General features: G+C 43.7%; 1 protein-coding gene across 1 annotated transcript in view; it reads right to left on the reverse strand.

The window, feature by feature from the left end:
- Positions 1–17,098, reverse strand: part of LOC139227102 (protein shisa-6-like) — a 567,191-nt gene that overhangs the window by 59,810 nt on the left and 490,283 nt on the right. Inside the window, exon 5 of the mRNA XM_070858169.1 lies at positions 15,861–15,986. Coding sequence (XP_070714270.1) covers positions 15,861–15,986 — 126 coding nt within the window. The remainder of the gene's footprint in view (positions 1–15,860; positions 15,987–17,098) is intronic.

A 17,098-nucleotide genomic window follows, 5' to 3' on the forward strand; every position in this document is an offset into this window, starting at 1 on the left:
TTATTCTGAAACTATGTCTGCTAGTTCTAGATTCCCCCATGAGTGGAAACATCCTCTCTGCATCCACCTTATCGAGCCCTGTCATTATCTTATGTTTCCATAAGATCATCTCTCAGTCTTCTAAATTCCAATGAGTATAGGCATAACCTACTCAACCTTTCTTTATAAGTCAAACCTTTCATCTCAGGAATCAACCTAGTGAACCTTCTCTGAACTGTCTCCAATGCAAGTATATCCCTCCTTAAATAAGGAGACCAAAACTGTACGCAGTACTCGAGGTATGACCTCACCAATACCCTGTACAGTTGTAGCAGGACTTCTCTGCTTTTATACTTTAACCCCTTTGCAATAAAGGCCAACATTCCATTTGCCTTCCTGATTACTTGCTGTACGTGCACTCCAATCTTTTGTGTTTCATGCACAAGGACCTGCAGGTCCCTCTGTACTGCAGCACTGCCCTCAGAGGAAATTTGCAGGCTGCCTACAAGATATCCACACTGATACACTGGAAGCTTTGGCCTGGATATCCTACTTCGATACTGAGTTTTGATTTGCTTTGCTACTACCATACGAAAGAAAGAAGAAAAAATTTGGCCAGTTATTACCTTTGACTAACAAGTTTCCTATATTACCTAAACCTTGTCATGATGATACCTCAGAATAGAAGTTTTGAGGCATGAAGAGTATTTTTGTTATGCACTATTAGTGATAAAAATAAATAAAGTAGAAGAGAATATTATTGCATTGGGCCAATAAAATAAAGATCATTTTTTTGCAATAATGTTGCAGAACAAATGATGCTTGTTAAGAAGTGAGGTCATGAATTGCAATAAAAGAAACTAATTGCAGGCACATTTCTGAATCTGATCCCAGCTCATAAATAAAAAGGATTGTTCGAACATAACCTGAGCTAATGACTGTTTGAATCACATCAATCGGCATCAGTTCTGCTTGAAAATACACAGTGTCTCCTTGAGTTTACTTCAGGCTTTCAGCATGAAAAGGGAATCGAATCGTCTGCGTTGTTTTCTCGGTCTGTTAAAATATCTCATCACTACAAATTGCAATTTGAACAAATTCCCAAAGCAAGTTCTGTGCTTGGTTTTGAATTACTGTGAGATGGTGGCTTGTATTGTAGAAACAGCTGGTATTAGCTGCTGCTTTTAGCTTTACGCCCACCTTTTTATTAATTGACGTGTATAATCTGATAGCCAGATTAGAGCAGGAGCGAGGGCGGAAGGAAAATGACCAATTGTGTTCAGGTCCGCCAACATGTTCAAAATGATCTGGGCAAGCCAAAAAATTAAGAACATAAGAACATAAGAATTAGGAGCAAGAGTAGGCCATTCAGCCCCTCGAGCCTGCTCCATCATTCAATAATTTCATGGCTGATCTTCTATCTCAACTCTACTTTCCTGCACTATCCCCATATCCCTTGATTCCCTTAATATTGAAACATCCGTCGATGTCTGTCTTGAATATACTCAAAGATTGAGCCTCCACAACCCTCTGGGATAGAGAATTTTATAGATTCATCAACCTCTGAATTCTCCTCGTCTCAGTCCTAAATGGCCGACCCCTTATTCTGAGAAATTGACTCGATGTTTACAATGGTTCAGTGGAGATATGTCGGCAACGTTGCTACTTGATGCTGAAGGGTTTGAGGTCCTGCTGCATGAGATGCACCAAATGGCGGTTGGCCTATATGGGACTGAAGGCCAATCACCAGTAAAAGCACAGATGCAAGTTGCATAGATGAAGGCCATTGACTGACTCTGTGCAGACACCCAGGCCCCTCGTACCTGGCTCCAAATGAGACAGGCACTTGCTGGTTCCAGAATGGAAGGTGAAGGTAACTGTACTTCTCATGTTCGTTCATGTTTCTTCTGTGGTCCGTCAACCATGGCATAAGGAGAAAAGTCCCACCCCTCTCTGGGTGGTAACATGTGAAATATTGTAGGCAAACCTTGCCCTCTTGCTCACACTGTTTCATTATGTTAAAGCTGCAAAAAGGCACTTTCCTTGAGTTGGGCTGGCAGTGAAGGAAGAGCAAAGAGATGGTGAAGCATCCAGGCCAAGATGCTCCTCAGCTGTTGAGGAGCTTCCAATGCAGCCAGCCGACTCTATACAGAGGATTGCCCAATTCTGCTAAGAGCCACCCTCCCAATGTTTCCTCTCCTTCACATAATACAGACATTGTAGCCTGTTGCCTAATGAGGGCATCATGGCTACTCTCTGGGTCACCAGCATTGCCATGCTTAATGGTGTTTCTGTGGTCAAGTACCTGCTGTTCAATAATTGAGTGCAAATACTTTGGGATTAAGTTAGCTATGGTGTAGATGTGAGGAGCCCTCATGTCCACATAGGTGCCGTCTTCAATACCTTGCAATCAGGTGAACCTTGTCACCGGGTGAAAGCTCTGTGCTCTGCCTTGTCGATGCCCCTTCTCCATCGAGAACGTGATCAAGATGTTGCCACTTGAAAACACAGACCTTGAATTTCCTTGGAGCATTCTGGCTAGCTTCCAGTCGCCTGCTTAGTGGTTACAGGCAACTATGCGGATTTGGAGACTTTGCAAAAGGACAATAGTTTACACTAACACAGATCGGTGGCCACCTGGAATACCTGCCCTAAGCAGTGGTGCACATTCACTATCCCAGGAACCGGTGGTTGGCTCTCCAGATGTCCCACCACTCGAGCCATCGCGTGCATCTGTACAAGTGACTGCGGACATTTTAATGCCTCCAAACTCAAATAGTTAGAATTATGCACAGCCTTCCTGCTACCGATGAAGGACTACAGAGATTGTAGATCATCCCAATCCCATAAGAGCCCCTTACAAACTTTGCAGTCACTTACTCCTTGCATCAGTGACTCACTAATTGACAATGGGTCACACTGTACAAATCACATGGTACAAGTGGATAGCACCATTGTGCAAAACATAAAGCTCATTAGTTGAATGCACTATTATATGATTAAAAGCATTTAACCTTTCTGAAAGTTTTAAGTCTTTCCTTCTTTTATTTTGCTTATCCAGACAATAGCACTAGAAATGGTATTGCTGTGGATTTAAAGGTGAGAACACGAAATGCAAATAATTCAAAGTTCCAAATTAGAAAGCAAAGACACGGATTTATATTGCATCTTTCACGGCCACCGGGCATCTCAAAGTGCTTTACATCCAATGAAGTGCTTTTGGAGTGTAGTCACTGTTGTAATTTAGGAAACGCGACAGCCAATTATTGCACAGCAAGCTCCCACAGACAGCAATGTGATAATGACCAAATAATCTGTTTTTTTTTTAGTGATGTTGATTGAGGGATATATTTTGGCCTGAACAGCAGGGATAATTCCCCTGCTCTTCTTCGAAATAGTGCCATGGGATCTTTTACGTCCACTTGAGAGAGCAGACGGGGCCTCGGTTTTATGTCTAATCTGAAAGATGGCACCTCCGACAGTGCAGCGCTCCCTCAGCACTGCACTGGAGTGTCAGCCTAGACATTTTTGTGCTCAAGTCCCTGGAGTGGGACTTGAACCCACAACCATTTGATGTCCGTGGCGAGAGTGCTAACCACTGAGTCACTTAGGGTTCTGCAGATGTATTGTGCGGGTTCTGCATTGTTCCGAGGAATATTAATTCCTGTAAGGAATCTGTCTTACTGTGAGGAATCTTCAGGTGGTTTATGCAATTTGTTTTGTAATGGGAAAGATTAACAGCTGTCCTTATTATTCAAGGGAAGATAGAGGTACATAGTGCCTGATACCATAGAATCCTTTTCTTCCCTCACTGTTCCTTTGCTTGTGCTTCCAGTACATCCTGCCTTCTGTCTGACGTCATATTGCTCCTCAATATTTTCCTGGGGGGTGGCTTCCATCTATGACTGAATTGTGTAGCATACTTCTACAATTAATGAGGCTTGGTCTGATCCACATTGCAATCAGCCCTCTAAGCAATTGAGACATCTGAAGCATTGGATTGCAAACGTCTGCTCAGTCAGGATTCTTGTTAATGCGTATGCCTCATTATAGTTGTCTGCTGGTGTATAGGGCTGCACATAGGTGTCATTATCCACAGCTGCAGTGAGTAGCCAGGCTCCCAAGAGCCAAATTTCCAGCCTACTTCCACCTTCAAAAAATCTGGGCACTATATATGAAGTGCATTTGTGCAAAGTCCCTGGGAAATGGGTATTAATATGCATAATCTTCTGTTAGTGGTCTCCTACTAACTGAACATTTTCAGAGTACAGACCTCTACTCTTTCTGTAGGTCATTGCATTGGTGGAATGGTGCATTAATTGCTGTGTGGTACAGTTCACAATGCCATGGGAAAGCTATAATAATCGAAGAGGTCTCTGCTGCTGTTCAATGCTGAACACGGTGTAGTTGTTGGCTTGTCTGAAATGGGGCATCCGCGACCTCTTACTCCCTTATGCAGCAGTGAGCAGAAAACTGGCTGATTATAGATAGATCACCAACTGCTGTCTAGAAGTTGAGGGCCATAGTCATTTCCACAGTTCCAGTGGTGCAGACCTAATGGATCACTGAGTTTGCAGGTCTAATTCAAACTTATGGCACACATCATTTCTTGCTTCCCTGTGCAAAGACAACTTATTTAGACACAGTGTGCTGGATGAGATCCAAGTAGTGGCACCTGGGATGGTACATGCACCACCTGGCATATTGTTGGGCCCTATACACCCTCTTTCTATACCCTACCTGCTTACCAATTGCCCTTTCCTCCTCCTCCTCTGAACAAATAGTAAATTAGTAAGTAAGGACGAGGGACCTACAAGAAATGAAACAAGCCTAAATATTAAAAAAAACGGCAAAGGAGAGCACAGGACAGACTAAATTAAGGAAGGACATAAGTGGCCAGGGAATAAATAGAGTTATTGAACAGGAATGTAAAAATATGGTTAAAAATAAAGTGAGAGAAACTGCTATTAAAAACAAATTAAACTGGTTGTACAGCAATGCACCCAATGTGTATAATAAAACTGGGGAACTAAAGGCAATAATACATTGCGAGGAACCAGATATAGTAGGGATTACTGAGACATAACTACAGAAACATCAAGACGAGAAATTAACCATTGTAGGATGTAACATATTTAAAAAAGATAGCGAGAGAAAAAGGGTAGGTGGACTAGCTATACTTATTAGAGACAACAGGTTCAATTTTCCCCAATGCGGTTTTTTGGTGTACTGCCAGTGTTACACCCTTTTTTCTTGGCCCCAACTACTCCAAAAAAAATGTTGCAAGTTTCCCCATTCTAGTTACTGAATTTGGTGCCGCGTAGCCTGTTCTGTAGCTTCAGGGCATGGAGCCTAATGTCTGTGCTGAAAAAACGATGCCCCCTCCCCTTCTGTGCACGAGTGAAAAAAAAAAGACGTTTTTGGCGTGACTGCTATAGGCGAGTATGCCCAGGACAGCTCCTGGTCTGCATTCAGCCATTTTTAAAGAGCCAGCTGTGTGTGAGAATTTTAATTCTCATTGGAAAAATCAGAGCTACAATACAATATTCAACACGGCTCAAGGACCAAGAATTTCTTACAGGATGAAGTGGAGGCCCTAGTTACTGTAATTGAGGCCAGATGGCACGAGCTGGACACCAGCAGAGGTGGTTTCACCAAAAGAAATGAAGAGACGCTGGAACCAACTTACAGAAGATTACTGTGCAATGGTGACCATCCCGAGATCTGGAGGACAATGCAAGAAGAAGTGGCAGGGCCTTGGTCAAGAAGTTAGTGTAAGTAATATTTTCATTTATTCAATGGAATTGCAATTGTAAATGTGACCATCTGTATATGTTCTACCCAGCAGAAAGACACCCTCTCTAAAAAGTTATATTTTCATCCTTGCAGAGGAAGGTGGCACACAACAAAAGGGAAAGAACTTGAACAGGAGGAGGCCCAGTAAATCTGCACCCACTGACACTCTTGGAAGAGAGGGTCACTGCTTTGATGGGTCCTGCCTGGAGAAAAGCAAACACCACTGCACAAGCTGGGCCCACACTCGAGGGAGAGGGTAAGTCCTACATATTCTACAGTCTGGCTTTGCTAAATGTTAAATACTGCGCGGGCTAGCCATGCTTCGATTCATGGGAATGTCTCCGTCAGCTACACTTCGGTTGATGCAATGTGCTATCATTCATTGTGCTCCTTCAAATCGGCCTGCTGCCTGCGCTGTGTGAGCCTACTCATGACACCCTGCCCCCTCCTCTGCTGCTAATCATTTGTCTGTTCAGTTATATTTTGCAGAACTTGAGGCCAACCCTGATGATGCAGAAGAAGATTCAGATGCGGACGAGCCTGAAGAGGAGAGTATTTTCCAATCCCACCTTCTAGGCCAAGAGATTGGGGGTGAGGGAGGAGGGGCAGCAGGAGGGGATGGATGAAGCCCCACTCTTGTACTCACTCTGGTGGAGGTGCAAGTGCCGCCAATTGAGGTGCCAGCCCCTTTCCTGAGTGGTACGATTGTTGTTGGGACATTCCATGGTTTCCCACAGTCCGTGGCTGGGAATTCCAGTGGAGTGCAGTGAGACACACCCACTGTTCAAGGCTGTGGGTCCCAAGTGGGATGCAGTAAGCCACACCCAAGGTGAGGAGGGGAAGGAGAGTTCGACAGCGCTCTCCTGTGGTGCAGGATCTAACAGATGTGGTTCAGATGATGGCAATGAATGCAGAGAACAGTGACCTCACACGATCGTTACTGGACAGCATCAGTGGGTTGGGTGATGAGGTATCGGAACTGTTGGGAGAAGTAACAACAGTCTCACGAGAAATGGGAATACGGTCCGGGAATATGAGGGAGGGAATGTCTCAGGCAGTGGATGCAACGTTGGTGCACATGAGGGAGGGAATGTCGGAGTTAGCTGCTGCAATAAGGGAACATGCCCAGATGCCGGGCCCATTGACAGAATCAATTGTTTCTCCCACTCTAATCTCCAGACCTGCCTCTGAAGAGGCCCAAGCCAGGTCTTCCACATTACTGCCTGCCACCCCCCGCGACCCCCCACCCCCCCCATCAAGAAGCGCGCATTACCCAAGATGTTCGAAACAATAAGATTTGTACCAGCCCGAGAAACGCTGCACCAATGCCTACGGGCAGGGGTGGAGTCAACAAGACCAAGTGCAGCGGGCAGTCTTAGAATAACATGGAGGAGAGATGGGTGCAGCCTTTTGCTGCTGTTCTTATTATTATTGTTGTCGTTGTTTTAACTGTTCTCAAATTAAAACTTTTTTGTAAGTGATGTAAGTTTACAAGATTTAAAATTTGTAAGTGATCTTAAAGTTTTTAAGTGATGCAAGAATATTTTTATTAAAGTTAAGTTAAGTTAAGTACATGTCTGTTATGCTCCGGGTTCAGGTAGTTGCATGGCTTCCTCGTCCTCCTCCTACTCCTCCTCCTCATCATCTGCATCTTCCTCCTCATCATCAGCTACTCTCACCTCAGGTGGCTATGTTATGCAATATGCAGCACACAATAGTGAACTGACTGACAATCTCAGGGGAATATTGCATGTAGCCTCCGGAATGGTCCAGGCATCGGAAATGCTGCTTCAAGATGCCAATGGTCCTCTCTATTATGCTGCGTGTCACAATGTGCAACATGTTGTTTTCCCGGTCAGCTTCCGTCCGGGTTACGTGTAGGGGCGTCATGAGCCAGGTGGCGAGGCCATATCCTTTGTCGCCCAGCAGCCAGCTCAACCCTTCTGGTTGCTGCTGAATCATGGCAGATATAGTGCTCTTGCGTAGGATGAATCATGGGTGCTTCCAGGGTATCTTGCATCAACTGACATGATGCAATGCATGTCATCACACACAATTTGCACATTAATGGAGTGGAAGCCTTTTCTGTTCTTGTGCATCTCGGAATGCTCCAAATGGGTGGGTACAATCAATGCAGCCCTGTATCTTTGGAAAGCCAGCAACCCTAGAGAAGCCCAAAGCCCTTTCATGCATTGCCTGGGCAGTCATGGGGAACTTTATGTAGTAATTCCTTCGGGCATATAATGCAGCAGTCACCTGCCAAATGCAGATCTGTATTGCATGGAGAGAAATGGCGCACTCATCCCAGTTGTGGCCTGGAATGATCCAGATGCATAGAATGAAAGTGCAGCTGTAACCTTCACTTCAACTGACAAAGCAGTCCTCCTGACACTTTGAGGTTGCAGGTCTGCTTTTACTATCTCACAGATCTCAGTTACAACTTCTTTGCGTAAACGCAGCCTTCTGACATAGTCTGCATCACTCAGGTGCAGGTACGAATGCCTGTCTCGGTATACCTGACATGGGTCTCCTCCACAGCACCATCATGCAAAAGGTTTGAATGAGGTATGGCATTGACAGTATTGCCCCCATGATTAAAGTGTACCTTTCCAAGAAGCTCAAAATGGCAGGACAAGGTTCTTTGTTGTGTCTCTCCCCAAGGTCGGTGCCCTAGTATGGACTACACCCAGGTCTGAGCATGCGCAATGGGCTTGCTTAGATCAGGAATCTCCCCCCCCCCTCCACCCCCTCCCCCCACACCGGGCTTCTTTTGAAGCCGAGACCCGAGCCCTTGTGTCTGGACAAGGGAGCGATTCTGGCAGCCAACGCTCCGATCCTCGAGCCCGGTTTGCAGCCTTTCGGTGGTGGCGTGGCACTTTAAAAAAAAAAATCAAAACTTAAAGAATTCCATGAAACTTTCATTTTCTGCATTTTAAGTTTGAATAATTTAAGCTTCATGTTCATATTTATGTGTTCTTGACCCCCTTCAAAACTTCGCCTAAAAACAATGGCGTCTTTCTGAGCCGATTTTTTAATGTGCGCTGGTTTTTCTTAAGTGCCCAGAAGGTTTTTTGGGAGTGGTCACATACCCCATCCTCGGATAAATGTAAATTGGCTAAACTTCCATAATTGTGAAAAATTGGCGCAGACATCAGGTTGCGCCCGCTATGATGCCAAAAAAAAACAAACCTAAAATAATCGTAACTAACTGAGTTACACTGGCACACAATCTGAGGGGAAACTTTAGGCCAAAAAAAGCGGCGTGTGCTAAAAAAAGCGGCACAAATCACTGGGGAAAATTGAGCCTGGTACGTAATGGCAGTAGGTAAGTGAGACGCAGCTCTTAGCAAGACAGAAATAGATTTCACGTGGATTGCGATAAATGATAACAACGGATCAATTGTAATAATAGGGGTAGTCTTCAGACCAGCTAAAGGGAAGGGAGGTGGAGGAATAAATATGCAAACAAATTAGGGAAAGGAGTAAAAACATATAATTATGGGGGATTTCAACTACCCCGATATTAATTGGCCAGAAGATGTAGGTAAAGGGGATAAGGAAATAGAGTTCCTCCAGTGTGTACAGGACTCCTTTCTAACCCAGTATGAAAGATGCCCGACAAGAGAGGATTGGTTACTGAATCTAGTAATGGGGAATGAACCAGAGCAGATAAGAGAAGTAAAAGTACTTTGAGGCAATAGTGATGATAATATATGATTTAATATAATAATTAAGCATGACAAAGACCAGGGTAATAGATTGGAGAAAAGCTGATTTTGAAGGGCTGAGATTAGAACTTGGGAAAATAAAATGGACAACAATGATGTAGAACAGTAATGGGAAACATTTAAAATGGAGTTCAACAGAGTTCAGGAAAAATATATTCTGCTAAAAAACAAGAACAAACTAAACACTAATGAGACACCAAGGATGAATAAAGATGTAAGGGAAAAATTGAGAGTCAGGAAATAGGCATACAATAAGTACATGGACAGCAGGGGGGAGCATGCCACGGGAGAATACAAAGAGATTGGGAGGGATGCCAAGAAAACAATTAGAAAGGCAAAGAGGAACTATAAAGTTAAATTATCAAGGAACATAAAACAAAATAGTAAAATATTCTACAGGCACATAAATAAAAAAAGGAAAGTCGAAATGGGAACAGGGCCAGTAAAGAAATGGACAGGATAAAATCACAGGCAGCGATAGCGAAATGGCAGAAATATTAAATAATTACTTTGCTTCAGTGTTTACCAGGGAGATGGATCAAGTGGATGTGACATTGGAAGATGAGATGAGAAATGATATAACTGCATTTAAAATGAAAATAGGAGAAATATAAATCAAACTCAAAGAGGATAGGCTAGAAATTGGCTTCCTTTGCACCTCCCGTTAGCGCCTCCAGGGGGCGATAACCAGACGCTACTGATTCTGCGACCGGGCGCGGTGAGAGTACCGATGCCCACGAACTTGGTGTGGAGATTTGCAGCAGCGGTAACCCCTAGCGCCACGATCTCATGCGACCCGGAGATCGTGACGTCATCTGGCTAGTGCCCTGGATCTGAACTTCGGTTCCGCCGCCTGCAACCTCGTTGGGCATCAACACCGGCAGCGACAGGAGGCGTTGTGAGGGAGGCCGACCACTTGGGGAGCGCTATTTAAAGGGATCGCCGCTGAGGTAAGTGAAAACTCTTGTAACAACCCTCTGAGCATTTTGTTTCCTCTTCTTCGACTGCGATTGATCAGCCCTGCACCCTGTTAGAGTGCTTGGAGCTGATTGTCGTGGATCATGGCTGCCATCAACCACCGTGGAAGTATATTTAATGCAGAGCCTGCAGCAATGGCCCTTCCCTTTAAGGGAGGGAAGGAGCCTCGGATCCCGGCAGCGCTGCACGGGACATTGTGTAGCGCTGCACCGCTACCGCCCCTCGTGCATGGTTTATCACTCCAAGAGAAGTGGTAGCGCTTGATTTAGCACTCCACTTCCCTCCTGGAGCACCAAACCAGAACTTTGCATCTGCTGGAATTGGGTAGGGCCCGGTGATACTTTTGTGCTCCCACAAAAGTTATTGCCCCAAATGGGACGCTACGCAAATTCTCCCCCCTGGTCTGAACGGATTACATCCGTGCATTTTAAACGAATTTAGAGAAGAGATAGCAGAGGCACTATTACACATATTTAATAATTCATTAGGTGTAGTGCCAGAGGATAGCTAATGTTATGCCTGCATTTAAGCAAGGAGATAGCACATTCCCAGGGAACTATAGACCAATCAGCTTAACATCGGTGGTAGGAAAAATAATGGAATCCCTACTAAAGGAGAAAATAGCAAAACATCTAGAAACTAAAAAATATAATAATGAATAGTCAGCATGGATTTCAAAAGGGAAAGTCTTGCTTGACCAAACTCAATGAACTTTTTGAAGAGGAAACAGAGAGAGTAGACAAGGGTAATGCAGTAGATGTAATTTATTTGGATTTTCAAAAGGTCTTTGATAAGGCATCATATAATAGACTAATGAACAAGATCAGAGAATGCAGAGTCAGGGGACAAGTAGCAGAATGGATAGCTAGCTAGCTGCAAGACAGAAAGCAGAAATTAGCGGTGAAAAGTAGCTATTCAGAATGGCAGAAGGTGGGAAGTGGGGTCCCACAGGGATCAGTGCTTGGACCACGGTTGTTCACAATTTATAGTAATGATTTATACTTTGGAATCAAAAATGCAATTTCTAAATTTGTGGATGACACCAAATTGTGGAGGGTGGAGGTGGGAATACTGAGGAGTCCTGCAATAAATTACAAGACGACATGAATAAACTTGCAGAATAGGCATAAAATTGGCAAATGAATTTCAACATAGTGAGGTATTACATTATGGTAAGAAAAATGAGGTCACAGACTACTTGGAAAATAATAATCTAAATGGGGTAGAGGAGCAAAGGGATCTGTGAGTACAAATACACAAATCACTAAAAGTATTGACACAGGTTAATAAGGCCATAAAAAAGCAAACAAAGCACTAGGGTTCATTTCTAGAAGGATAGAATTGAAAAGTAGAGAAGTTAGACTACACTTGGAGTATTGTGTACAGTTCTGGTCGCCATATTGTAAAAAGGATATAGAGGCATGAGAGAGGGTGCATAAATGATTTACAAGAATGGTACCAGAATTGCGAGGTTATACCTATCAGGAAAACATAAGCAGGTTGGGTCACTTTTCTCTTGAAAAGAGAGGGCTAAGAGGTGACCTTATAGAAGTCTTTAAAAATATGTTTTGATAGGAGTAGACACAGAGAATGTTTCCACTTGTGGGAAGAGCAAAACTAGAGGCCATCGATGTAAGATAGTCACCAAGAAATTAAATAGGGAATTCAGCAGAAACTTATTTACCTTGAGAGGAGTGAAAATGTAGAACTCACTACCACAGGGAGTAGTTGAGGCAAATAGTCTAAATGCATTTACTGTGGCTCAGTGGGTAGCACACTCGCCTCTGAGTCAGTAGGTTGGGGTTTAAGACCCACTCAGGAACTTGAGCACATAAATCGAGGCTGACACTCCAGTTCAGGGATGTGGGAGTGCGGTGCTGTTGGTGGTGCCATCTTTCGGATGAGACGTTAAACCAAGTCCCTCTCTGCCCTCTCAGATAGACGTAAAAGATCCCATGGTACTATTTCAAAAAAGAGCAGGGGAGTTATCCCCGGTGTCCTGGCCAATATTTATCTCTCAATCAACATAACAAGAACAAATTATCTGGTCATTATCACAATGTGGTTTGCAGGTGCTTGCTGTGCGCAATTTGGCAGCCGCCTTTCCCACATTACATCAGTGACCAAAAGGACTTCATTGGCTGCAAAGTGCTTTGAGATGTCTGGTGGATATGAAAGGTGCTCTAGAAATGCAAGTCTTTCTTTCTTTAAGGGGAAGCTAGATACACATATGAGGGAGAAAGGAATAGAGAATTATTCTGATAGAGTTAGTGAGGAAGGATGGGAGGCGGCTCGAGTGGAGCATAAACACTGGCCTGAACTAGTTGGGTGGAATGGCCTGTTATTGTGCTGTATATTCTATGTAATTCTACATAAATAACTCAGTAATGATGTTATACATGTAGCACCCATAATGCTATGAAGACAAAATGATTTAGTATCCTCCAAAGCTCTATTATATTTGTGCAATTCTATGATCTAATGTTATGGGTAATGTCCTGCGTTAAAATATCGTCTTGTTGTACAGAAAATGTGGGACCTTGAAATCATAAGAATTTTGCATGAGGTAAGTCAAATTGCCATTTAACAGTATTTTAGCAATTGCAACTGGTGTTACCCATAGATCTTCTGTTAATAATCGAGACAACAGGGGAACTTTTGGGCAGCATACAAAACACTGGCCATGGTGGATTATTGTTTAACAAAACCCTTCACCTTAATTTTCATGTTGGCTGTGGGTTAAAATTAGCCCACAGAGGAATGTATCAGGCTGAAACTATGCCCACCTCTCTCTCTAGCTCCTGCTTCAAGTGCTGATGCTGAAGGAATTAAATAATTCTACAATTTCAAATAATGCAAGACTTTTGAACACATTCATGATCTAGCATAATTAAATTTCATTTATGCTGTTATATTTTGCCAGGCTAAATATTTGAACTTTATGTCTAGTCAGGAATTGTCCTAATCTAATCAAGACAATTTATCAATGTCTCCATCCCTAATCTGCAACATCTGTCAACAGTAAATACTATAAGACAGGGAGGTAATGTGAATAATACTGTTGAGGAAATGCAGGGCAATGTGGAGAAGAAAGAACAATGTTAGTCCCTACTGTGAATGCTCTCCTCCTTCAACAAGTAACTCACTAGTGATGTTCTCAATGACCCATGTCTCACCACCTCATTGTGCTGGACGCTTGGGGCTGGATTTTCGGCTTTGCTCATTTCGGGGCGGTAATGGCGGCAGGGCGGTAAGGTTTGCGCCCGGTAACAGTTTACGCCTCAGTCAGCAAAATTAATCAGCTGGGCCCTGAGTGTGGGGTGGAGCGCTAAAGGAGGCTTTCACAGGTGGTCCCAGCACGGCGCTCTATGGAGCATTACAAATCGGGCGGCAGCCAAAAAATCAAGCCGGTGTCGTAACCAGAGACATTGCAAACCAGCTCGCCTCTTTCGCACGGTAATGCTCCGCGGCCCAATGAAGTCGGCTCCGAAAACCCTGGTGGGACGCTGGAAGCTGGACGCCCGCCCGGGAGTGCTTACCACCGCCATTGCCACCCCTCCGGGGCGCTAACAGGGGCGGAAGGAAGCCGAAAATCCAGCCCAAGAACTCTAACACACTGTCCCACTGTGCTACAGTTTGTTTCGCGAACATACTGTGTTACAGACTCGTTCCCTGATACACTGTCCTAATAGCCCTCCCGTTCCAAAGTAGGTTGTTTCAAAATGTAATATAGAGCAAATAGCAGCTAACTTACTGTTCTAAGTCCACTGTCATGCAGTGCAGTATTTAACACAGATAGCTTTCATCTCAATTTACAATAGTAAGTCACACCCTCAATATAAATTGCATGTCACAGCAAAAATAAACTTAATGGGACCAATTTTCCAAATAGATGCTGCTGTGGGGGAGCCGAACCCTCGGCCAGCAGTGCATACTGAGAAAACCTGCCCTTACGTAATAAATTCTTCCATTATCTTCGGCTTGCAGCAAACAGTGCCAGAATTAGTGGCGGCACCGTACAAATATGTAATCACTTCTTAATCTGTGAACACTGTTACTGCAGCTTGCAAAAGTGTGCCATACCCATTTCCCACAGCAGCCATCTTGTGATCTTGCTGGTTGAGACTCCATGAAGTGCCTAATTGTGGGCAGCGTTGTTACCGTGGGCTGGCCCCCACCAGGAACTGAGTTAAGGCTCTGCCAGACTCATTCTATTTAAGACCATCACCGGCAGCAGAGGAAGAATCGAGCTTCAACTAATTGGCCTGGGCTGCAGTTAACTCCAGGTTTCCCGATCACAGAAATAAAAGGTCAGAGTGCGAACCTCTAATGATTTACTTTGACAGTTTTGAGGCTTAGGTCTTCTAGGTGCCACACGAGGATACTTTTTTTTCCCCAGTGAAAGCTGTAAATGAAAGAGGAATGAGGCTAAACTGAATGCAGATAATAATTACCAGTGGTATTTTCTGGAAAAGGTTAAAGCCCGTTAAACACTGTTAAATGTTTAACGATTTGTAAATTTGCCTCCTGTGGGAGTGAAGTGTGGGTTTGTTGCGAAAGCCTAGAGATTCCTGTTGGTGACAACGTCCTAGGAACGCTTAATATGTCCATTGAAATAACAGACATTTGATACAAACACATTGCTACCAGTAACTGGTAGCCCAATATCCACAAATCAAACGCCTCCACACAGCTCTGCCCTCTGCATGTACCAAGAAAGCAATTGGAGAACTTTCTCAAGGGTTTAGGTCACACCTACTTTCATTTCATTTTAAGCTGCGATGACTATCATTCCGGCACATCTGAAAAGGTGTATCTAAGGCTCATAATGTTCTTATGGATCTGCCAAACACAACAGCTATCTACAACAGTTCACTTGCAGACATTCTATTGGGAGAGACGAAATAAAACATTTACAGCCAAATTGTAGAGACCTGATTTTAACAGATCTGTCAAACCTCTGACTTTAGTATTATGCTGCGGGATGACAGCGTAATAACGTTTAACACCGTTTCCTGAAATTGCTGTTATATATTTTAGCCGAGGCGTGAACTGATTTACTTTAAATGAGTTTAAGTGTTAAAATAGCAGAGGGAGGAATTTTGGTTGAACACATTAAAGGTCCTCATGCTGTTGTCGCACAGCGTATTTACAATGCTTTTGTGAATTTGGGTCTTAGATTGCTGCAGTTTATGGTAGGTACATTGTGGCATTTCTTAGATATGTTAGTGGTAGCAGAGAATTTGGATGCGTACAGCGCTGGAGAAGTGGGTGGGAAAAAAACCATAGGCACCTTTTTACATTCTGAGCATTGTTTTTGGAGGGGGGAGGAAGGGAGGTCAGGAGGTCAGGGCATGGAAGTTGAGAAATTCGACATACCAAGGGTTCCAAGTTCTCTGTATCTTTGGGGAAACCGCTGAACGTTTTTGGCTTCCCAGTCCAGATATGCAATTTGTTCCTTATGGCATGTTGGTTTGGAATATTGGAAAGGATCTCTGAAACAGTCTAGAAAAGAGGAAAAGGATTGGAGTCAATTTTGCCCGTCATGAAAGACTGGCACATATATCAACAGAAAATGGGTACTGAGTTTGAATCAAACCTTTGGTTTGAAAAGACGTCATTTGGACACGCTTAATTCCTTCCCCTTCCCCCCACCCCCCGCCAAATAATCTCCTGTTTCACTGACACTGGATGGGTGGATCAGCTTTCAGTGAGTACCCACCAGTCTTGGGTTTTGTCTCCCCCTTTTTCCTTTATGGGATTACCATAAAGTTAATTTATGCTTTCTTTGAGAACACTCACTGGTCCCATCAGCTTGAGAGCCAGGTCACAAGGCCATTAACCTACTTTGAGATTTGTTGCACATTTATAATTTAAGGACGCAGGCTGTGATTTATATGACCCGAGTGCACCATTTTATTCTGCGTGTGTAATCCAGTAGAAAAAATGGTAGTTACATATATTTGTGGCCAATGAAATTATTTCCATAAGTAGATTATCACTGAAAGGTGAAGTGCCATGGCTATTGACATGGTCTATCAGTCCATTCAACTGGGGCTATCATTTTAAACAATTGTGACCTTCGTGTTACCATTGAGGGGGAACGGTAGCATAGTGGTGCTGTAACTGGACTAGTAATCCAGAGGCCTGGATTAATAATCTGGAGAACGTGAGTTCAAATCTGACCATGACAGCTGGGGAATTTAATTTCAGTTAATTAAATAAATCTGGAATTAAAAAGCTAGTATCAGTGATAGAGACCATGAAACGACTGGATTGTCGTAAAAACCCAACTGGTTCACTGCTGTCCTTTAGGGAAGGAAACCTGCTGCCCTTACCCGGTCTGGCCTATATGTTATCCCAGATCCAAAGCAATGTGGTTGTCTCTTAACTGCCCTTTGAAATGGCCGAGCCAGCCATTCAGTTGAAACAAACCGGTACAACAAAGTCAGCACTGTGGGAGTACCGTCACCACACGGACTGCAGCAGTTAAAGAAGGCAGCTCAGCACCACCTTCTCAAGGACAATTAGGGATGGGCAATAAATGCCGGCCTTGCCAGCGACACCCACATCCTGTGAATGATTAAATAAATAAAAACATTGAATCTGCTTCTTTC

The sequence above is a fragment of the Pristiophorus japonicus genome, chromosome 16 (assembly GCF_044704955.1).
Source record: "Pristiophorus japonicus isolate sPriJap1 chromosome 16, sPriJap1.hap1, whole genome shotgun sequence".
NCBI lineage: Eukaryota > Metazoa > Chordata > Chondrichthyes > Pristiophoridae > Pristiophorus > Pristiophorus japonicus.